The sequence below is a fragment of the Chroicocephalus ridibundus genome, chromosome 9, assembly GCF_963924245.1.
Source record: "Chroicocephalus ridibundus chromosome 9, bChrRid1.1, whole genome shotgun sequence".
NCBI lineage: Eukaryota > Metazoa > Chordata > Aves > Charadriiformes > Laridae > Chroicocephalus > Chroicocephalus ridibundus.
Genome location: NC_086292.1, coordinates 33,179,618 through 33,203,494, shown reverse-complemented (window position 1 = coordinate 33,203,494; position 23,877 = coordinate 33,179,618). Strand labels below are relative to the sequence as shown.

At 38.5% G+C, this 23,877-nt stretch overlaps 1 protein-coding gene across 11 annotated transcripts in view; it reads left to right on the top strand.

The window, feature by feature from the left end:
- The window catches only part of TJP1 (tight junction protein 1), a 164,221-nt gene extending 145,292 nt beyond the window's left edge, over nucleotides 1–18,929 (top strand). For 3 of the 11 annotated variants that reach the window (XM_063346816.1, XM_063346812.1, XM_063346821.1), the window contains 11 exons: nucleotides 464–817; nucleotides 1,231–1,482; nucleotides 2,276–3,175; nucleotides 3,512–3,606; nucleotides 4,125–4,349; nucleotides 8,743–8,793; nucleotides 9,565–9,740; nucleotides 10,461–10,896; nucleotides 12,433–12,650; nucleotides 13,924–14,067; nucleotides 17,319–18,929. In XM_063346816.1, the coding sequence (XP_063202886.1) occupies nucleotides 464–817; nucleotides 1,231–1,482; nucleotides 2,276–3,175; nucleotides 3,512–3,606; nucleotides 4,125–4,349; nucleotides 8,743–8,793; nucleotides 9,565–9,740; nucleotides 10,461–10,896; nucleotides 12,433–12,650; nucleotides 13,924–14,067; nucleotides 17,319–17,413 (2,946 nt within the window). In that variant the 3' untranslated portion in view covers nucleotides 17,414–18,929. The remainder of the gene's footprint in view (nucleotides 1–463; nucleotides 818–1,230; nucleotides 1,483–2,275; nucleotides 3,176–3,511; nucleotides 3,607–4,124; nucleotides 4,350–8,742; nucleotides 8,794–9,564; nucleotides 9,741–10,460; nucleotides 10,897–12,432; nucleotides 12,651–13,923; nucleotides 14,068–17,318) is intronic. The other 8 variants (XM_063346815.1, XM_063346813.1, XM_063346820.1 and 5 more) reach the window with 8 other exon arrangements.
- The last annotated feature ends 4,948 nt before the right edge of the window (nucleotides 18,930–23,877 follow it).

The following is a 23,877-nucleotide window of genomic DNA, read 5'->3' as shown; positions in this document are numbered from 1 at the left end:
TGCCTTCTCAAGCTGCATGTCACACTATGCACACTAGATCCATCCTCTTGAAGAACTAATACCAAGCGAAGTGCCAGCTACAAGCAAGCAAATGGTGAATCAACTATTGCTACATGTTTCTTAATATTTAGATCATCTATTTCTGTTCAGATTGAGCTCCTTTCACCTCCTTATCTACCTTCAAGTTAATGATTCCAATATCATAATATCACTTTAAAGTGCAGCTTTGTTGCTTTCCAAACAGTTTGATTTCCGTGGACAGTATGCACTGTCCTCTCCCTTACGCTGACAGTCATCTGACCCCTTAGTGAAATGATTCAAAGAGCGAGACTGCAGAAAATGCATTCCACTTGTTCGGTTCTTCATTATTCACAAAGAAATTGCCTAGCTTTACACTGCCTGAAAAAGGGAATTCTTTAAAGGGTATTACAATAAATGCCTACTCTGATTTTGTTTGACGCAGGCAGATGGTGCTACAAGTGATGACCTTGATTTACACGATGACCGCCTTTCTTACCTCTCGGCTCCTGGTAGTGAATATTCAATGTACAGCACAGACAGTAGACACACATCCGATTATGAAGACACAGATACAGAAGGGGGTGCTTATACCGATCAGGAACTGGATGAAACTCTGAATGATGAGGTTGGGACTCCTCCTGAATCTGCTATTACACGTTCTTCTGAACCCGTTAGAGAGGATTCCTCTGGAATGCATCATGAAACTCAAACCTATCCTACTTATGCATCTCAGGCTCAGCCACAGCCAAATCTCAGAATAGATTCTTCAGGATTTAAAACAACTACTTCTCAGCCGGTAAGACAGTAATTTTATACATTGACCACTGTACATTTACTTCAGGTTGCAAGTTCTCTTGAACAAGAAATCTGTGTTTATAGTCTGCTTACCAGTATTGTGAGTGCATACAAGAATCTGTCGACAGCAACAATAATATGTTAAAATGAATTAGAGAATCAGCTTGCCCTAGCTGTTTTAGTGACTCATTCTGACAGGAGGGGGATTGGAGTACCGTTCTACTTTGATTAAATGTTTTGCTTTTTTAATCTTCAACATGAATTTCTGGAAGTGTTAGTGCATGATACTTTCAGTACATTTCATTCTACATCTAGCTGCATTGGTCAAAGCGTCATTTAAATTATTTTAATATAAATCAAAGTCATACAGTGATTCAATAGCGGTATATTTAAAATATTTTAAACACTTCACAGAAAGCAGAAGCCTCACCTGCAGTCCCTTACCTTTCCCCGTCGCCTGAATCAAACCCTGCAACCTCATCAACCTCTGCAGTAAATGCTAATGTAAACCTAAGTAATGTCAGACTGGAGGAGCCTACTGCTGCTCCTTACAACTCTTACCAACCACAAGCGGGCCCCTTAAGAACATCAAGTACTGAGGGAGCTCATATAGTCCTAAGAGATCAAGAGCCATCATCCTTATCGCCGCATATAGATCCAGCAAAGGTACCTGTGCCACATTTTGCGCTGATTTCCTGCTATACATCAAGCTAGCACATGAGCTTTTTGTTTTGCCCTTATTTGGACAATTCCTTCTGATTATTTTTTTTCCTATAAGAGATCATGCAGGTTACAAAAACACAGTGCATCTGAATCGCTAAGCATCATCTAATGTTTTGTGTGCATGGCTTCAAACTATATACTTTTCACTTCTCAAAAAAATGACATTTTTAAAAAAAGGCTGCATTCTGTATTTTGATTTTACTTTACGTGTGACTTTTTTTAGCTTGTCGATGTTCTGCTGTTTATTAATGAGGCCTTAAGAAAAATCTGTTATTTCCCTAAAATGACACTAGATCTCTACATACTCTAAATCATGCTGAATCCTTGATCATGAAGATGAATCCAGTTTTTGGGTGACGCTATATACTTCCTCAGCAATGCTAGAACTAACTTAAATACGTAAATCCTTTTACTTCCACTCTTCCCATCCCCTGCAAAAAAGTGTGTTTGCCCCTCGCCCCCAACACCAAACCCCAAAGCTGAGAGACTATTACCTTTGTCTTTCCTTTTTAATCTGCTTACATAGTTTTGCTTAAAAATAGTACTGGAAGGGATCTCTTGAATCACCAAGTTCAGCTTCCTGTGATTGCACACAACTGCATCAAATTATTCTGCTTTTAAACAAAACTAAAGCCAATATTTATTAAAACTTAGGTTTGTTTTAAAATGTTACATTTCAAGTGCAGCTGCAGTTACTCTTTATTTTAACTGCAAAGTATACCTCTCTCTTTAACAGGTATACCGAAAGGATCCATATATTAATGAAGAAGTGTCCAGGCAAAGCTACGTGTTAAAACAGCCAGCAATTAATCACCCAGTACAGAGACAGGAAAGAGACCCAAATCTGATATATGAATCCCAGGCTCAATATGCAGAAAAACAACCAAGTAGGGACTATGAACAGTCAACGTACAGGTATGATTCTACAAACTATGTAGATCAGTTTTCTCGTGGTTATGACCCTCGTCTACATTATGATGAGCGCGTGCCTCCCTATGAGGAGCACTGGGCATATTATGATGAAAAACAGCCCTATAACCAAACAAGAACAGCTTATGAAAACCAGCCTCCCAGGGATCTTGATTCCAGACAAAATATAGAAGAGAGCACAGAACGCAGCTATTACCCAGCACAACCTCGTTTTGAGGAACCCCCTCCAATGAGCTATGATGGCAGACCTCGCTATGAGCATGCACCCAAAAACTTCAGCTTACCACAAGTGCGATATGAAGATCAGCATACTGTTGGATATGACACGCATGGTAGATACAAACAAGAAGCTCAGCCATACCAGTCAGCCATATCTCGATCTCCTGAACCGAAGCAGTACTTTGATCCGCATATAAGGGGCTATGAACAAGGTCCTCCTCAAGCTTATAGTGCTAAAACTGGACAATATGAGCCTTCTCATGGCACTTCAGGTGTTTCTCTTCCTCCTCCCCCTTCATCACAAACCAAACCGGAAGTTTTGCCTTCTAACAGTAAACCACTGCCTACGCCGCCATCTCTAGCAGAGGAAGAAGAAGATCCAGCCATGAAACCACAGTCTGTGCGGAGTAGGGTTAAGATATTTGAAAGGAGAAGATCACCATCTTTGGAAAAAATGAAGGACCCAAGTGATACATCAGCGGTCAAGGTAAGTCATTGAAGTTTTTTAATTCCCGCTTTTAGCTAATGAGACTACATTGCAAGAAGTAAAATATTGTCTTGGAAAGAAAGCTTTGCTGCTTGTGGAGTAGCCTCTTGGCAACCTAACTGCAGTATGCTTTAAAAGCAGAAACTGAAAACTTTTGTGAAAACACTGGGGGGGATCTTGCCATGCTGAAAACTACTCCAGTTCATCTTTCACTAGTATTTCATTCTGGTTTTCCTTTTGGGGGAGGAGGAGCAATCTTGATTTTCTTACTTATAAAATGCTGTATCTTTCTAAATGTTAGAATCTAAGAGAATATGCTGTGCTTTTTCTTTACAGCCTCCAGAACTAGCACCTAAGCCTACGCTCACAACTGTGAGTGGTCCAAAACCAACTTCTCAAAGCCAGTATGAACACGACAAAACAACTTACAGGTAGATGCACAACTGATTAATTAAATCTAGTTTTCAATATGAGATCAGAATATTCAGAAAACACATCTTCATGGCTCAAATTAGAAACTGAGGAGTGGAGAGTCGGAATGTGTCAATGTGATTTCTATGTCAATAGTAAGGCAAGGCAAAAAGTCAGTTCTCATGAACATGGTTGCTGGGAAATGGGGGAAGGACACAATATTGTTGTTTCAGCATTTCGAGGGAAGAAACTTAGCCAATATCTCCATCTTACTTTTTTCTATGTTTCATTGAGAGAATTAGAAAGAAAAACAAAAGGGAAAAGGTAAGGTAAAAGGGAAATAAGGATTTTCTTTCTTTACACTATGTCATGCCTATCTAACTTCCATGCAATATAGGTTAAAAAGGCAAGGTGTGCAATTGTAAGAATTACATTTTGCTTGCTTTCTTACTAGCTAGGTTATAAAATAGAATTTTAATTCAGGTGCTTATGCTTGTTCAACTGTGCAAGGCAAATGTATATTATTGTTCTTGGTTAGGGCCCCAGAACCACAGAGACCTCAAGTGAAGCCACCTGACGATATTGTGCGTTCAAACCATTATGATCCTGAAGAAGATGAAGAATATTACCGAAAGCAGCTCTCGTACTTTGATCGCAGGAGTTTTGAAAATAAGCCATCTGCACAGGTTCCTGCCAGCCATCATTCTGAGCCCACTAAGCCAATACATTCGCAGAATCAGATGAATTTCACTAATTATTCTAAGTAAGTTTGTGAGACTTCTTTTTTTAATTTGAAAAAGGAGGGGGAGGCATATAGGACTAACACAGAAATTCTGCCTCCGTCAATGAAATTCCAGGGGTTCAGGATATCTAATTGAAATTATTTTGTATTCACAAAGTCAATTTCTCTGTTTAGATGTAGCTTTAGTTTGAAAATACGTAACAGCATAATGTTTTATTTTAGTAAATAATTTTTGTAGGTTTTGGGATGTTCAACATGTTGCTTCTTTTGCTTACCGCTTACTAACAGAATATACCAAAGTATTTCCTTAGTCTAACTAATACTGAGTGCTTAAACATCTTTCCAAGCAAAGCTGTTGGTTTATTCCATTTCTGCATGCATTTATTCTGCAGACAGGCTTGTACACATTACCCGTGTTTGACGTTAGGAAACTGAGCCTTTAGGGAGTATTGCTGAGGCCAGAATTTAATCTGTTGATGGAAACATCTGTTTCCTGTATTGTTCTGCTTCCTTGCTTTGGAACATTTTGATACAGAAATTGTGTGAAAGCTCATACACAGATTTAGCTCAGGTAAAGAAGTGCCTATCTTGGAGGATACTTATGCAAACTTTGTCAGTACTTTCCACAGTTCCCTAGACTTCCAAAATTTGTTTTGATTCAAACCATAGCAATGTTACTGTGAAAAGCTATCTTGGCTAGCTGCAACGTAGGCTGAAAAATAGGCATTTTTTGAAGGCTTTGGTTGCGTTCCTGCTTGAAATCTGGATTATGCAGGTCAAGCCGAAAATCTGGCAACCTTAATGTAAATGAGATCTTTAGAGTGAAATAACAAACTCGCTTGCTGAAGTTCTATAGCGTTAAGTGTATGTGCAAGCTGTCTTTCATGTCCTTGATACGCTGTTCCAGTGCTTCTCTTAAAGGATTTGAGCTAGGACTGGGGAGTCCTGTTCTTATTTGTTTAATATTGCCTATCATCTCTGATGGCTTCCTCTGTGAACTGAGAATATTGGAATCTTTCGAAAAGCTTCATAGGTTTGAAAGGATTCACCTCTTTTTTTTCTTTTTTGTTTCTTTTTTTTCTCCCCCAATCAAGTAGTCTACGTGTAGTAACTATTTCATATTTTACTTTCTTATATGCTAAGGAAGGAATGCATAAAGTAGTTTGTAACCGAGTTCTGATTCTCAGTCAAGGATGTTCTTTATCCTTCCTTTTGACTTGCCCTGTGTCTTCTGATGGAAAGATGGGATCGTACCTGTCCTGTTCTCTGGGCATTATAGGAAGAGACCTAAAAAAAAAAAAAAGTCTTGCCTCGCCTCAATGTATTGCAGTAGCTTTCAGCATTATGTTCCCACATACAAAAACCGATGTTACCCATAGATCTCCATTTTGATCTGTAGACATGGATGGTGGTGCCATCATAAATGCAAGTAATGCTTTGGGAGAAATGTTGTAAGCTTTCAACAAGTAATTGTGAAGATGGTAAAATTCTTCAGCTGGAGAGTGTTGAAAGCTATTGTTGTACATTTGTTATCCTCTCCCGTGTTGTCACGTACAATGAAAAACACGAGACACACACGTAACTATTGAATTTCTGCTGCGGAAGAGCTAATAGTTGAGAGAGATTGTTCCATACTTCTACCTACCCTGCTGTCTGCCATTGAGCAGTCTTTGGCTGCTCAGTTCTGGTTTGGTTTTGAGTTCGTGTATAACTTGAGGGCTTGTACATCTTGCTGCCACAGAGGAGTAAGATAATAGTACTGTTTTTAAGGCTGATAGTTTTGTATGTCAGGGGACAAAAATGCGTTGTGTTTTTTCTTTATGAAAGAATGTAACCCTTAACAGGAAGGGACAGGCATGGGAAAGAAAATTTACCCAGGGTAGTCCAGTGCAAATAGACAAAGACTAAAATATTAATGGAAGTAAGTGGAAAGAGATAAACAAGAACACTGCTCGGTTAGACAGTATTGCCTCCAGAAGCATACTGCAGTGTCCTTGCCTGCAAACACAAACCAATTGCAGTCTTGAGAAAGCATTCATATTTAGGATTTTCCTTTAGCGAGCTTCCAGTTCGTACCCTGTTACTTGCTAGTTATTAATCTTTTTTTTTCCAGTGAATTTATATGGTAATTACTATTCTGTGAATAAACTTTTCTAAAAATAAGTAGGACTAAATTTGGATGATACAGGAACTGTTGATTATGTAATCTCTTGCCTCTGCATAATCCATGTAATGTATTCTGGGTACAGAGCACAGATTTTATTTATTCATGGGCAATAGCTACAACTTTTTCAGTTTTAAATATTAATGTACATTAAATTATGTAAAGTTCTCTGACACTGAGGAAGTATTGTAAAAGTATGTATCTTTCCCATTATGTGTGTACAAATTCGTTTAATCTTTTAATTTGTTGGGGGTTTATTTGCATCATTTAGGAAATTAATGCCATTACTAAAGCCGCTTTGTGTGCATAGTGCCATATTTGCATGTTACAGTTGTCAGTAACTGTAGAATAAGGGATAGTTTATCTTGATGTGAGAATAGTAGAACTTGTGAATGGATGTGTTTCAGGGGATCTGGCTGGAGCAAGTCGTGAGGCTACTGCCCTTGTGGCTGGGTGATGGATCTGTTCCTGCTTGCTTCAGTGTGGTTACCTGCATTAACTTGACGTGCTGCAGAAGGATGTAGCTTACCTAAACTTGATATTGAATAGGGTTCGGAGTATCCACATGATTAGTTACGGCCTGGTCTGAGGAGGCAGTAAGGAACAGTGTCCTGTCTTAACTTCTTAAACTGCTCCAGCTGGGCTCTTACTGGGGAGCAGCACTGCAGTTTGATAAGTTTGCTGTTGTGCACCGAGGCTTATAACCTATTGTCCACTGCTTTGTTCTAGTGGTTCATTTGTGCTTCATTTCAAATTTAAAGTAGTGCTTATTGTAACAAAAATGAAGTGGGAAACAGCTTAGAAAACAGCACATCAATAATTCGAGGAGCTTCATGTATACGCTAACAAGTTGTAAGCAAGCATTTTGTTGTGGACCACTTTCATTGCATAGAGGTTCTGAACAATGTGGTTGGGATTGTGGCTGACAGAAGAATGGGCTTCGTGTTACACAAAACTTTGTTCTGGTTGTGTTTGTATTGTCACAGCTCTCTCTTCTGCTCTCTCCATCAAAATGTACCACCCTTCCCCATTTTTTTTTTTTTTTTTTTAGTTCTTTAAAAAGCTGGCAAGCAGTTCTTATCAGGTGTGGAGCGTGGTGGGTTTTTGTGTGGAGCGTGGTGGGTTTTTGTGTGGAGCGTGGTGGGTTTTTGCAGTGCTGCCCTCCCCTGGCTCCTGGCCCCTCGGGGAAGCAGGGGTTTCGGGTGGGCAGCTCTCAGAGAGAGCACCTACTGCCCACCTGGAGTAAAGGCAACAGTGGGTGAGCGTGCAGTAATGACTGCTGGTTTTGCATGAATTGCTTTATGTAAAATCAGTGGGAATGGAAGTTAATACAGCAGATCTAAAATGATTTTATTTTTTTTTTTTGCAACACTGATATTAAAGATACTTTCATCCAGGTGCTGTTTAGCTCACTGAGGATCACATTCATGTGGTCATCAAGCAGGCTTTGGAAAGTTGATCAGCCCTTTTCTTAGTTTCATAACATACTCCTCTGAAGCAGTAAGACTGTTGGTGCCTGCAGTTGTTCTCTGGTACATTTTTATGAGTGTTCAGAAAGTGAAGGGATGCAGGAAAGCTGTCATAAAATGTATTTTCTTGCAACATATAAGCAAGATAAATGTTAAAAATCAAGGGAAAGTTATCAGTATACTTACAGTTTTCTGTCTCTCAGTGCAATTGTTCTAAGACATCCTTTTAGGAATTGTTGACCATAATCGGAAGTGTTTTATGGTGTGGGCTGTGCTATCAGATGAGCTGATAGCACTATAGAAACACTTGCTATGAATGTACCCTCAGTACGTGATCTGCAAGACAAAACCATCATCATGGTATGTTAAGACTGAAGAAATTAATGTAAATTGGACCATAAGTAAGAGACTGTTAGAATATGGGATTTATGGTTTGTTCACTTTTTTCACTATATTGAATAACTTTGTTTATACAGGTCATACCAAATGGCTTAATGTAATCTTGTTCATACGTTCGATATCTGTTATTTTGAGATCTTGACCACCTCCTAATTCACTGACAAAATCTCACATTAAATATAGTAGTTGATTGTTGTACGTATGCATATGGTAAAGGCCTTAACAAAACATCACCATTAAAAGTAATGTCTCTTTGTTTCAACAACCTTGTCAAAAGAGAACTGCTAGGACTAACATAGAAAGTGTGAAGAAATAATATGCTCAAGATAGAATGACTGTTTTCTTTCATTCTTCTATTGCTGTTTGCTTTGCCATCACCTAGATTTCTTGGCTCTTACACTAGCTATGACTACTTGAAAAGGAACATCAAGTGGTAAGACTGTTGTTGATGTGAGGATGTTTTCAGGTGTCCTCTCACTGTTACATTTCATCACAGGCATTATGTGCACTTAAAATTTTAAACACGCAAATTCTGAAAGTGCAATATTATAGTCCAAAATTACAGATATTTGTGAAATCGATCATTTCCTGAAATCAACATTTGGAGAAATACTTCTAGTATAACAAAAATGTTTTGAAAATAAGATTTTAAAGTTATCTACACTATGCACATAAAGCTAGTGAAGCTTAAGCTGATTACATTTCTAATGAAGATGGCATTGTTCAAATGCTAGGTGTATTTAGAAAAGTTGTACTAGAATCTATTGTCCTATTGGCTAATCATGCTTTTCAAAAACAACCTACCCAGCCCCCCAGAAAAGTGGATTTATATTTTTATTTTGAAGACCTGCTAAATTAGAGAACACTTCTTCATTGAAATTACCCCAAATGAAAGCGAAAAATGAAGATCTTGTAGGCAATTACGCAAATACACCTGAAATGTCATCTGCCTTTTGTTTGCCATGGTTTGTGTTACTAATCTTCTCCTAAAGATTCAATGTTGTCTTAATCTCTTGTGCTTATCAATAAATGTTCTTATACTTGAGACAGGATATTAAAGAAAATTGTGTTTTAGTGTTTGTAGGAAGAGATGGAAATCAGATGATCGTAGAAGAAAAAAAAAAAAGGCAGTGAATGCAGGAACTCAGAGCCCTGAGGAAACTGAACAGTCAAATGTGGGTTTTTTTTCCTTTTATTTCAACAGGGGAAAACCAGCCGATACGGAATCAATGGATAGGCCTGTTGGTGAAAAACGCTATGAGCCAATCCCTGCCGTTACCACTCCTTCTCCCGCTCCTTCGGTCCAGTACACGCAACCTCAGTCTATAAACAGTCCAGCCCTGTCTCTCCCCGCACACCACAAGCCTGCACTTTCCGAAGGTGAGCAGCTGGGAAGCTAACACAAATTGCACCCCTCGGGTGCTTCTGTGGTTGCTTCAGCCTGTCTGCACTGGTAACTATGGTGTTCTCCAACTGAAACTTGGAATAATTAGTAATGAAAATAGCTTTTTACTATAGTGAGATTGAGTTTTGTGAAATGATTTGGTGATCCTGTCTGGAACCACAGCTTCCAGATGTTAATAGCCACTGTAGCTGTCTCTTGCATATTTAGTGGTCTTAGCAAAGATGAAGTACAATTTCTAGTACTTAAAAAATGTACCTCTCTGTGCTTTGGACCAGAATTCTTTAGGCGTGAGTAATAGTTGTAGCCTTCTGAAAACAGAAGAAAAAGCTGGTTTCACTTTCACAAGGAGAGGATTGCTCAGTCCAACTGAATTTTCCAGTTTGTGCAAGTGCATGGTAGTATTCAATACTGTTTCTTTTTTTTTTCTTTTTTGTCATGGTATAAATCAGCCTAACTTTTTATTGAAGGGTCACACCATTGTATCTAACGTATCTGTTTAAGGAAACATTAGATAACTTGCCTGAACATCCAAAATTTAATAGAAGGATAGATGATCTAAGAGAGATAAGCTGAACCTATATATATTTTATATAGTAGATTAAGAATTCACTATGATGTATTCTTATGCCATAGTGAATGTGGCTAGAATTTCTGATGGTTACTGATGAGTTCTGGTATTTTTGTTTGCGTTGCAGTTAACTCTGTGTCTGACCCTCCTCCACCTCAGAATAAGCCAGCAATTTTCCGATCCTCTAGAGAGGACACTGTGCAGTCCACTTTTTATCCTCAGAAAAGCTTTCCCGACAAAGGCCCCGTCAATGGAACTGAACAGATTCAGAAAACAGTCACTCCTTCTTACAACCGCTTTACAACAAAACCTTACACTAGTGCTGCACGGCCCTTTGAGCGCAAGTTTGAAAGTCCTAAATTCAACCACAATCTCTTGCCAAATGAAGCTCAACATAAACCAGAGTTGCCATCAAAATCTCCAAATTCTCCTCAACCAATTTTGAAAGCACACAGCTCATCGCAGCCTCCTGAGTTTGATAGTGGAATGGATACCTTTGCTGTCGACAAGCCTAAATATCAACCAAATAATGTTAATGCTGTGCCTAAAGCCATTCCTGTAAGGTAAGCTGTTGCTGCATATTTTTTTTTTTCCATTAGTACACCTTATAGGAGTTTGTCTCTGAAACCTGTGAAAAATACAGCTCTTCCCACCCCATACTTCCAATTTCTGTTGATGTTACAGTTGAAAGGTTGATACTATGATTCTAAAATTCTGCCAAAGGGCCTTGAAGAGCATTTGGATAGATATTTAAAGTGTGTCCTATGTTCCTGTATCCTTGCATACTGCTATTAGAAAGTGTCCTAGCTTTTATTTCCCATTTCTCATACTATAATTATAAATCTGGTAGGTAGTAATCATTTGTCGTATCAGTTTGTTTCTAGAAGATGGAATTAATTTCTAAGGGTAGCTGTTGCATGAAATTGTATTCATTCTGTGTGCTTAGAGAGACACCTCATGGTACATGTGCGTAAGGGATATTTTAAAAATACTTGTAGAAAGCGTAAGTCACTTGAGCAGTTTCATATTGGTTCTCCTTACTCTGAGACAAAACAACAACTGCTTAAAAGCAGCTTGTGCTTGCCTAAGATGCTTTAACTATAAGAATTATGTCAAGAGCAAGAGATAGTATTACAATCTTAAGCTATTTGCTGACTTGTTAAATTCTTTTCACAAATATTTGTGGAAGAGTGGTTTATCGTCCTTTGATTTGAAAATAATAATGCATGAACCAGACTGGAAATCTTGCTTGATGTTTCAGTAACTCAGAAACATAATAGAAGAATGAATCCCATTTATTAAGCACCTGAGAAATATTTTGATGCTGTGTAGTTTTGTAGAATGCTAGAAATTTTGATATTACTGGTTCTTTGAGTGAAATTCTTTAGAAATTGATCTCAAATCTACTCCAGCTAGCCATTTGATTACGATACATATTTTTCTTTAGTTATATCCTGGTAACCTGGAAAAAAAACATGTGGTGTGGGTTTTTTGTTGCTTGTTTGTTTGGGGTTTTTTTGTTTGGGTTTAGTGGGGTTTTGTTTTGTGTTTTGGGGGTTTTTTTGGTGTTTTGGTTTTTTTTTTTTTTACAGGCTTTGTTTTCAATGTATATCTGAGTAGGAGGGTTCAGCGTGGCTTGAAAAACAATTATTACTCCTTCTGGTACTAAAGCCTTGATGGAGTTTTGGGAAGACAAACTTTCAGATGTTATTACATTTGGTTTTACTAAGGCAAAGTGTGTAGGTGGCGCAGACTACTTCTGTATAATCCCAGAAGCAGGCATTTGAAAACACAGGATTCAAGTGGTCCAAATTCTTGCTTTGACTCCTTTGTGAACACTTCCAGAGTTTGTGGGCTTTGGCGGGAGGGGTTGTGAAAATGTTCACTACTTATGGCAGATCTTCAACTACTTTCATCTTGGTTGTCCTGCACAATCGAGGGTGGGACATGTTTGATGTTTTCCTAAAATCAGTGCTAGCCTACTGTAGGCTGTGCTCTGTTAAAGAGTTAAGAGGAGTGCATACCGCTGACTTTCAGGAAGAAAATATTGATAAAATTGCTAGACTTTTTCTTTACATTCTTTACAACTTTACATTCAGCCCTTCAGCACTCGAGGATGAGGAGGAAGAAGATGGACACACTGTTGTAGCCACAGCAAGAGGTGTATTTAACAGCAATGGTGGTGTATTGAGCTCCATAGAGACTGGAGTTAGTATTATTATACCACAAGGAGCCATTCCAGAGGGAATAGAGCAAGAAATATATTTCAAAGTCTGCAGAGACAACAGTATACTTCCACCTTTGGACAAAGAGAAAGGTAAGAGCTGGCACTGTCCGCTGGTCTGTTATTTAACTCTTTTCTAACAACAGCAAAATAGAATATGAAAATACCGTAATATACTTGAATATATAACATATATTGAAGTATGAAGATAACAGTCTAGATCTCACAAGAAGTGTAAGGGAAGCAATGTTCTGCTTAATACTGAAAGTTGCAAGCAAGATGAAGCGATTTAAAACTTATGTAGTGCACTAAAGGAAGGTTCTAAATTCTTTTTTTAAGAATCTTTGAAACTGTAGCTTTCCTCACAAAGTGCAGGGATTTATTCTAGGCGTTCTTACTAGAAATACTTCTTCCTGTCAAACGTGTTAGGCCCAAAAGAATTATCAAGCACATGATTTAAACTAATTTGGCTTAAATTAAATATTTGGAATTTACTTCAAAACTTGAAAATACTCAGGATTTTTTTTTCAATTTGTCTTAAGAAAACAGCTTTATGGTTTAAAAAATATTCTAACTTTTATATAAATAAAAGTATATTCCTGACTGACTTATATTAATAAGGGTTGAGTAGCGTATCTTAGTTGAACAATTTTTTCATAGTAAGTCTCTTTCATACATACATATATGTCTAGCATACATACGTTTTCTGACCTGCCAGGTTCCTAATTTCCTCGAGTTAAGAAACTAAAAGGGTTAATTTAGTAAATTTGCAGTTTAAGCTTTGCTTGCAATCTGCAGTTACTTTGAATCTTTATAAACCAAACATAGGATGTTCCCCAACTGAATAATCTTATGTTAACATTTGGAGTTTTAAACTAAAAATAGACCTATGTGTTTGTACGATCTCTCTTCTGACTGTTAGGATAAGGCTCGTAGGCTCCTGAGCTGCTGCAGGCTTTATTTAGCCCAGTGTGCCATAAAGCCCTGCAGGCAGACAGAACGTCGCACCTGCAGCGGCAAGAGAAGCATGAACAAGGCTGCTCACGGGCTGGGGGATTTGTTTGTTTTGGTGCACCTGCTTAGAAATTTGGGGGGGACGGGGGGTGGGAACAATCCCAACATGATGTAATCATCAGAATTGTTTATACTTTTTCATTTCGAGATTGTGGTTCCATTGCAAAGTCAGCTGAATGACTGAAAGAGGCTGAGAAACAGTCTTACTAAGTGCTATTCTTTACTGACAGGTCAAAATGTTCCCATTTTTCTCTAAAGTGAAGTTGCTGAGTAGCTCTGCAGTGTAGTTATGCAATACTTCTGAGCCTTTCAGGAAGAATCACTAACAGGTTTTTCTTTCTCTTAACTGTAGGTGAAACACTTCTTAGCCCCTTGGTAATGTGTGGGCCTCATGGACTAAAATTCCTGAAGCCAGTGGAGCTGCGCCTGCCACATTGTGCGTCTATGACCCCTGATGGTTGGTCTTTTGCTCTAAAATCCTCCGACTCCTCGTCGGGTATGCTGTCCTCCCTCTGTCCTTTTGGGGCTTTTGGGTGCTATCGTATAATTTAAGTTAATTTGGCTAAAGGTGATGCTGTGTAATATAAAGAACTCAATCATTGTATTTGTGTCAAACTCTCCCATTTCACTTTCATTACAAATGTCTTTCTTACATTTATTCATGGTGCAAATTCATAGCTAAAACCATGATAGCAGAAAGAGTAATATCTCTAGTCTATTAAATATTATCGTATTTTTCTATTCTGTCTTCTTTCTTGAGGACTGCTGCAGCTGAATACACTTGAAATGATAGTCGCACTAAAACCGAGAGGAAATGATTATGTACCTCTGATTGGCCTTTGTAACATAACTGGTGTTTGTCTGTTGCTTAATTAACCATATAGGACTCTGGCAAATCTTAACAATCTGCATGCTCATAAATCATGATTTAACGCTTGTTAACTGTTTCCATGTGTGCAAGTTGATGCTAACAATTGGGTCACTTAAGAAAACTATAGTGTTCAGTAAAAGCATTTACAATTCATTCTAATGTAGCTGGATTTTCCACAAGACTTTTCTTGCTCGCTTCTGCCTATTTCTCCTCTACCGCCTTTTACCCAGAAGTTTCTGGTTGATAGTAAAAGTTGCAACTAGGTTGCAATTTCATTTACCTGCTCATTTTTACCTCACTGTGGCTTTCTGGGACGAGGGGCAGAATGTATTGGCTGAAATTCAGTGAGGAGCCTAATTGAGAATTCTGGGCAAGTTTCAAGGAATTTCATGAAACAGCTGTGAGGTTACAGAGATCTAAAAAAGGAATGTTTGCACATCTGGGAAAAAGTCTTAAGGCTTTATTCAGCTACCTTCAAAACTTATGGTGGAAGGTTCAAACCATTAATGTGTACGTATGATCTAAATAGTGACTGCACGATGTACTTCTGTATCCAGCATTTAAGCCACCGTGTATGCATATCTTCCGTCACTAATGTATCTATCACTGTCAACACCAAAGCACTGATGCTTTGAAAGATTAAAGCATCAATCCCCTTGATGGGGACTCAATAACCTAGAGGTATTAATGGCAATAATTTTTAGTTGTTTTTTAATAAGCTATTATATGCATGTGTTGCATGCATCTATTTAACAATGTGTGATTACATGGCAGTGTTAAAACACGGACTCATAAATGGTAGGGTCCCAAAAGATATGACAACTATGTACAAAAATGCCACAACACCTCCTTTGTAACTAATAGCACCTGTTCATGAACTTACTTGAAGGGAAGGGAGAGGACTCAAACGATCTAAACAGCTACGGAGACGTTTTTCTCCCTTTCCAAAGTGGGCTGTGTGTGTGCGCGCATGTGTGGGTGAGAGCCAGAGCGTGTATATTTAACCCCTACCACTTTCTGTACTGTAAATATAACACCACATTCTGTTAATCTGAAATGGGATGTATATCATAACATTGCTCTTTTGAGACAAACTTTAAAATTAGGCAATTCTGTCTTATGATATGTAAGTAGACCATACTGTGTCTTAAATAAATAATTGTTTTCTCTCTTTCTAAATTAGTTGGTTATGGGACTCTGATTTTTGAGGTGGCTTTATAATAACAGTTGATACAATTCTGGGTTTCTTCTCTCTTCAGTCGTCTGCTCTACCTCATCTTTTCTCAATGTATCCATGTTCTGTCCTACAAGTGACATTCATTTGCACTTACTAACATCCTTTCTGCCACATTTAAGCCTCATCTATCGATATTTTACTATTAAACCCCTTCAAAAACTTGAACAATTCTGGTATTAGAACTGACTGGGGAAAAAAGTTGCCTTTTATGGCCACACCTACTAGAATGTATTAGTAAAAAATGCTGAAGGATCGCTTTTTTTTTTTCAAAGCAGCTGTATGTAAGTATGGTAAAAACATCCTTAACAGCTAGAGGTTGCACTGGCTACAGTCTAACACTTACTATGTATTTAGGAGGAAAAGTTGGAAAAAGTCTGCCACTGTCTCATGTGCAAAACTAGGACCTGGTTGTCCTTCAGTCTTGTCTTACCTTTCTCCTAAAAAGATTTGGTCATGTGAGTTTTGAACGGAATTCCCTGCATCTATAAAATGAAAAATCCTCCAGCATTATGGGCTTCAGGACTGAAATAAGTAGTCTCAGCTGGTTGCAGTAAACTTGTTTGCATTCTCTAACCATGCCCAGGCCACTTCTATTCTTTGTCCCTACGTCAGATGTTGCCATCACTCAGTGCATTGTGTACTTCATTTTGTTTTCATGGGGTCGAGGGAATTGTGTGGAATTCACATCAGTCTCATGTAGTACGGAGGTCTCAGGTGTCTGCAGTCTGTGCGAGTGGGTTCCCTAATGTGCTGCACGTTTCTCCAGGCAGATCTGCTTTGGCCAAGCTGTTTGATATCATCTATCTGTAAGGCTTAAGAGAACTTCAGTGCATTTTTCACTGTTGTACAGTGGGATGATGACACTTTATGTATAGTGGCAGCGTTTAGCAGTGGGTTTAGGTGGGTAAATGAGGAATACTTTCTCCTGTTGAAAAAGAGAATTACCTGTGCAGGTGGAATGTAACCTTTGTCTGGTGAGATGGCAGCTGATGACTTCCCCTTGTAAGAGTGTTACACAGGACCTTTGACCATGAGTAGATAAGGTCTGTTGTAAAGATTTCTAAGTATGTGCCAGTTAACTAGAATTCCTTTCAGAACGTCAGTGTTTCAGGCTTTTAAACGAGTATACTGGATGTAGCTGCAAAATGACTACAATCCTGTCCGCAGTAATTTTCATAATAGAAAATAAAACCACCAGTGTGTCGTAGTGCTTAGTTACAACATAACTTCTGATTTGACTCATCTGTGTTCAGAATTGTTCCAAGAAACTTCAAAGACATCCTACCCAGATTAGCTTTCAAAACACTTTTTCTGGCAATTTAGGAAATAGCCAGTGAATAGCTATTCACTGTTAACGCTTCTCAAATGGGAAGCGCTATGTTGGTGCCGTAGAGTAGAATAACTTATATTTAGCAATTCATGAGTGGCACAGCATCTGTTTGGAATAACTGATCTATCCTACATTATGTGAAAATAAAGGGTTATTTTTTTATTAATAACATGCAAACTGCAGGTTTTTAAAAAACAAACAGGTGTTAATTCAGAACTTAAAAGTTCCTGTCCAAAAGCTTGGTTGTTTCAAGATGTACACTGTTTGACAGCGGATACTAAACACCAGCATTGTGTTTTCCTCCCACAGGTGACCCCAAAACCTGGCAGAACAAGTCTCTTCCCGGGGATCCAAACTATCTTGTTGGAGCAAACTGTGTCTCAGTCCTAATTGACCACTTCTAAACAATAAGTTAGCTGACTGAGTAAATAATGTGAAACTGAGATGGACCTTACATATAAACTGAACCACTCTATCAAGTATTAACTGTTCTATAAGTGATAATGGATCTTAGCGTTTAAGCATCTTGCTTTAACTAACAGTGGTTTAGCAAGTACACTCTTTGAACCATGGTCACAATACATGCACAAGCAGGGAGTGTACGTGGGAACAAGGTAGGGTTTGCAGGTTCTGTATGCTTTGGTTTGTTGGTTGTTCTTTTGTGGGGTTTTGGTTTTTTTCCTTTTTTTTTTTTTTTTTTTAAAGGACACTACCAGTATTTCTTTGTTTAAAATCTGAGAGTACCAACGGAATTACATTCAGAGGAACTGAATTCGGTTCATACTCCACTGGCGAAAACACAGAATTTGGCCTGCATTTTTACGACCGTGTGTGTTTGTAACTCACAAGACTCCAGTTCGGTCTCTGGTTTTTCAATGACTTTTGGGGTACCTGTTCAATGAAATGGCAATTGACTTGGGCTAGCACAGTTTTAGATGCTTTCCTCTGCCAAGAGGCTAATGCAAACACATCAACTTCCTGTATGTGGAAACACTGTCATGAGAGCAGGGGGGAGGGGGAAAAGCATGTGGGATGACTATGGTTCAGTTGCCTCTGTGGATTTGTAAATTAACCACATTATTACAGACCTATTAACCAGCAGGGATGCCTTACCCTCATGTTTTTAATAGTCTTAGCTCTCATAGTTCTCTGTATTAAGTTTGTATGGCTTTTGTGCTTACCTAGATAATATATCATGAGAGACTGGGGAAAGAGGAAAAAAAAAACCACAAAACAAACAAACAAAAAAAAAAACCCTTGTGAGTTTGGTTTAGCGAAGGAGTATTGTTTGTGTTCATCAGCCAGAAAAGAACCAGAAGAAAATGATGGTATGTTTTCTGCTATGCATTTGAAAATTTATAGATGTTATAGACTGCTTGTATATAATGCGTGCATACCACTTTTGTTCTTGGTTTGTAAATTAACTTTTATAAGCTTTACCTTTTTATATATATAAATATATATAAAAACAAACAAAGTTTCTTAAGGATATCTTTGTATTCTCATACCTTTTGAGCCTTGAACTTTGACATCTGCAGCAATAAAGCAGCATTTCTACAATATACGAACAAGGACATTTTTTAAAAATGCACAAAGTTGTTACCTTTTTAAGTGCTGCATTTAAAGAATATAACTCGGAATTCTCTACTTTGATTAAATTCTTGAAAAGTATCCCTACTGTAATTTGTCATAAGGATGCTGTACTACGTGCCCTGAAATGTATTTTTTTACTAATAGACAATTTATTACGGCACAATGGCACTACTACTGTTTAGATAATATACCACTGCATTCTGTTAATGAGTTATTAGCTATTCAGGTGTGGCTGATTTTTTTTCTCTGCAGTTATTAAAATTACACGTTTCTAAATATACAGAATAAAACTGTTTTTAAAATAATAAAGGAGATTGTAGTACCTTATTGTTTCTGAAATGCATTTATGTGAATATGACAAAATCAATTTTTGATTTTTTTCCTGTGTAAGTAGACAGCTGGATTCTGCCGTATGTTCATGCACGAAGCAGAGCTCTTCTGTGGAGTCAGTTGGAATTGTCCACAGCAGGGCTTTTGAAAAGATGAACTCCAGTGTGGATCCATTGGAAATACTCTTTACAAGTAGGAGTGGTAGGCTTGTCCCTTGAATGAATCACTATGTTGGTGCTAGTTTACTTATTATACCCACCCTTCCAAAGGCTTGGGTAGTGTTCTACCATGTGGATTAACACATGGTATAGTTATACAGTTTTAAAGATCTTCCTCCAGAATCCCATTACCAGGCCTTTACGGAGTACTCGGTGGCTAACTAGTAAGCTACTATTATTCTATAAGAGAAAATAAATTCTAGAAGCTATTTTTAAATAATGCTGGGAAACAGTGCATAACCCTGATGCTTCCCCTCTGTCCTGTTACTGACTAACTGGTCAGTTTCTGAGACATGACTTGCCCTAGAAGATGCATTCACTACCATAAATAACTACTGCTCCTCATGGCTTATCTCAACTGTAAGACAAAAAAAAATTTCAATGGCAAAAAGCCCTGTTCATGTCAGGATGGCATTTTTTCATTTCTCTTGGTGATAATATATTGGTGGTATTTTTTTGAATCAGCAGAAAGGAAGGTGTCAAAATGGCACACAAAGCACCTTGGAGAAAATTCCAATGCTAAAAATTCTGAGTGTTCTGTTCTAGTTCAGATCTTGGTAAGAAGTATATGAAACACCACAAAAGGAGGTGGTCAGTGGGACTGCATGAACTCTGGAGTTACGCTGCATGGACCATTTGCAGTGGTGTCGTCTGCGTCTGGGACATCCTGAGTCTGGTGTGCTGTGAGGTGTAACTGTCCTGAGTTCTTTTATTGTAGTCGTCCAGATAATATCTTTCTGCTCTGCTTTTAAAGAGTGTAGGGTCATGTCTTTCTATCAAAATGAAAAAAAAGTGACAGCTTTTGCTCTGCTGTCATTTCATAAATGACATGAGAAAGTTGATGCTGTTCAAAAATGTGGCAGTTCTCTACTGCTAAGCAGCCTGACAATGGAATTATCTTTTGCCGCCTGCCTGTAGGAATGGTTACTGAAGTGGCTAATTTACACCACGTGCAGGTTTTCCTTGTTGTTAAATCCCCATGCTTGTGGATTAAAACAAGGCCATTGAGAATAATGGTGCTAAAATAACACATTTTCTTACTTTAAAGTACCAGTGTTTTTGAAATCTTTATCCTTGCAAGTGATCACGTTTTTTACATATTTTATATAGGCCGGGCTCAGCAGGAGGTAATTTCATATGTAATATTTAAATTTACTATAGTTCTCTATTCACTATTTAATGTGAACTTCAAAAACCGCATCTCTCAATTCTTCCTATTTGTCACAGAGATTTACTTGGAGAGCTTTAGCCCTGCAAATTGTACAGAAGTTTTAATAATATAAATCTCAAGTCTTGTGCTTGTTTCTAAACAAGTGCCTTCAGTGGTGGAAGGAGATACTCAATGGATGAAGAATTACTGTTCATCTCTCTCACTTAGGTTCTTGGTAAAATTTTTTTTTTTTTTTGAGAAAAGTAGTAATGAGTATTCAACTACACATACACAAACAAGTTATGGTTGTAAAAGTACTTTTATGTTTCTGACAATCTGGGTTAGGTGAAACAAATCAGCGATGTTTAGGGTCTGCTTGAAGGAAGATTCTCTGCTCGAGCGTAACCTGGACCAGATGAGATGACAGAAATAAAAGCCATACAGGTTTGGAGAATAAAAGATGTTAAGCGTGTCCAAAAAATGTTTCCTTAATATCTAAGTCACTCGTGAGGAAAGTCTCACCGAGTGCTAGTGGTGGCCTGTTACATCCAGGGTTCTCTGGCAACTAGCTCCATCCATTGGCAAGATCAAATGAGTGGGGAAAAATTATTTTTTATTATATCCAAATGAACTGTGCATTATGCCCCTGTGAGCAAGCATCTGAGAATAAATACGCTTAGTGTTAGTGAATGTATATGAAGCTGGCTGTTTGTGCGCATGCATGTTATTTATTAGATTTTTCTATTAGTTTGAATACTGTAGACTACTCGGCCCTTTGCCAAACAGTTGTCATTCTGGTGACACTAAAATAATTATGCTATCACTGAATATGGCTTGAAACCCAGCTTTGACAAAGATTAAAGGATGTTTTGGGGGAAGCAGTGGTGCTATCCTAGTTATCTTAATGAAGCTTGAAACACTTATCGATCCTTTCAAATTGCTGTGGAGTTTTAGCATATACAGCTGTCTGTCAGTGACACTAAGTGGTAACAGTTCTTACTGTGTAAGATGCAGAGAACAGGTCCAAAACAGGACCCCTCTATGCGCAAGTGCAGTTGTCCTGGTTTGTTACTGCAGGAATAATAAAGGACACCAAAAGCCAAGAAAGAGAAACATTTAGTTTCGCTTGCTGCTGTGCTGCTAGAATTGCTGCCACCTTGTGAACTTGGGGAAGAGAGCAGAAAGCACAATTTATGCTTAGACTGACAAGAAGAAATTTTAGACTAACTTTGTCAGTTATTAATTCAGTAATGCTCACTCTGAAATTGCTCTCGTATGCCCTGTGACAATGTATATGAAGTTTCCATTGAAGTTTATCACACAGCACTAACTGCCTCTCGCTCCTCACCTCCGGCATTGGCAGCAGGAGGTGGAAGAGTGGAGATGAATGCGAAATGCCCCACTGTTCCCTCGGCCTGGGAAGGTGGTTTGCTACCTGCCACGGGTGCTGGCTGCTGACGAGGGAATAGCTGTGGTTTGTGTTACCCAGTTGGAGCTCACCAGATGATCCATTCTGCGTATTGTACGGAAGTGATAAAAGATGTTACGTTTTTGTATGAGGAAATTAGGTGCTCCACTTGTAGTTAGGGGTGTATACTGGGTTTTACGTTTACATCTTGGGGTTTGCAGGTTTTTTGCATTGTGGCTTGCTCTCTGTGAAGAACTTTCTAAGTTAGGAGTATGCCAGAACCTCCAGTAGCTTCATCTGGCTTTGGATCATAAATGCCAGTCTTTGGTACCACTACAGAGCATTATCAAACCAGGAGTGTCATGTGTTTTCATTATCTGCAAGAGCTTGCTCTACTGGGTGGTGTTCTCTTGGTTTCTGACCTGATGGCCTGTATGTCTGTTCCGAATTTATTTGGAGGGGGGCGGGGAGGGGGCAGTCGGATGGAAGGATGGGTGACAAACACGAGGGAAGGGACTTCTGCTCACCTGGGGACAACTGAAACAAAAGAACTGTGAGTAGTGGGGAGAGCCTGAGGTTTCACAGTTTCTGTAAAACATCAATGCGGCTGCAGGTGTGTACGCTGAAGGTGGTGTAAGGATGTGATGGCGGGCAGGAGCTCTTAGGATACACGAAGGCTGGGGAGGGGGGAGTTGGGGACACACACAAAGCGGTGGGATCACTTCAGCTTTACCCATGTTACTTGAATAGAGTTGAAAAACTCGCATAAAACCTGAAATAAGTTCTCTTCAACAGAGTTAAATGCCATATACCTCTCTGTGCACGTAATGTCTCTGTTGCAGCAAATCATTCCCGCTAGAGAAACCTGCAATTCTCTACTTGTTATCCTAATGCTAACTATTGCTGTGCTGTAAGGGTCCTTTTTATTGACTTTGACAGCAATTAGCTAAACAACTGAAAAAATAGATTCTGAAGGAAAGAAACGGTAGTCTATTAGTGACTGCTGATACCATCTTTTTTTTCTTGGGTGTTGAGTGCATATTAAATTTTCTTTTAAAAGAATTGAACAAAAGCCCCCATTATTTAAATATTCAGCTAATGTACCTTGTCTTTACAGTATTCTGCAGCACTTTTCCGTTTTATACAGAAGTTGCTGAGCACAGTAGATACGATAGGCTGTGAAAACACTGTGTGTAAATTACAGCCTGTTAAGATGAGTGCAGGCTTAAAACATGTTGGTTGATGTATCAGTTTCTAAATTGTATTTAAAAACAAGCAATAAGCAATGTCTTCCCAGAAAAATATGAGCTACTTCAAATCTTCTTTCTTTCAACTTTAGGGCTTAGAATTTGGGGGAAGATCTGAGTGAGAAACAGGCTGTAGAATTTAAGCAAAATGAGATCCACCATTCAGTTTGGTAGGTGCTTTTATATCTTGGCATTGGATTACCAGGGTGATACTTAATCAAACCTATAGTGTGCAGTTAAAAGTACACCTACATACTTTTAAAAGCCTTGCCAAAGACTTAAATGATTTTGAGGTAATCTTGCCAGAGTGGAAACCCGGCATTGAAAAATCTTCTTTGCAGAAAGGAGTCGAGAAGAAACTTCTTTGCTAGAAGGAGCATTTGTAATACAGAGCTTGACAGTGAACTTCCAGCATGGATGCTGTAACAGTGAAGCTGGCTGCAGTGATTTCCCTCCTAATTCTACTTACTTTGTCCTTACTGAATTAATGACCAAATAGTTCAAGTTCATCACAATGCAGAATAAAAAGGTAAGGTACAATAAAGGAGTTTACGTATTTGATTACTGAAGTAGCATGTTAGTAAAGTAATACATTGGGGAAGTCAGTTTAGTGACCGGGGAGTAGTTGGCGTAATTTTAAGGTTTGTATTAACTGTTTTCAGTTTGTCTTGGCTAAAACCTGTGGAAAGGCACAAGATGTATGCAGATATGAACCTTACTGTATGGTATATGATGCTATGAAAGTAGCTACGTAAATGATAACCTGCTGCCCCGGTAAGAACAGTCAGGGCCTGTGCCAGAAGAAGAGTTGCAGCCCTTTTTCCTGGGCATCACTGGCAGTCCCGCTCATGCTGCCAGTTTTATTTCTACCAGCAACACACTGAAGACATTTATAGCGCTTCACATGTCTGCTGAGAATGCA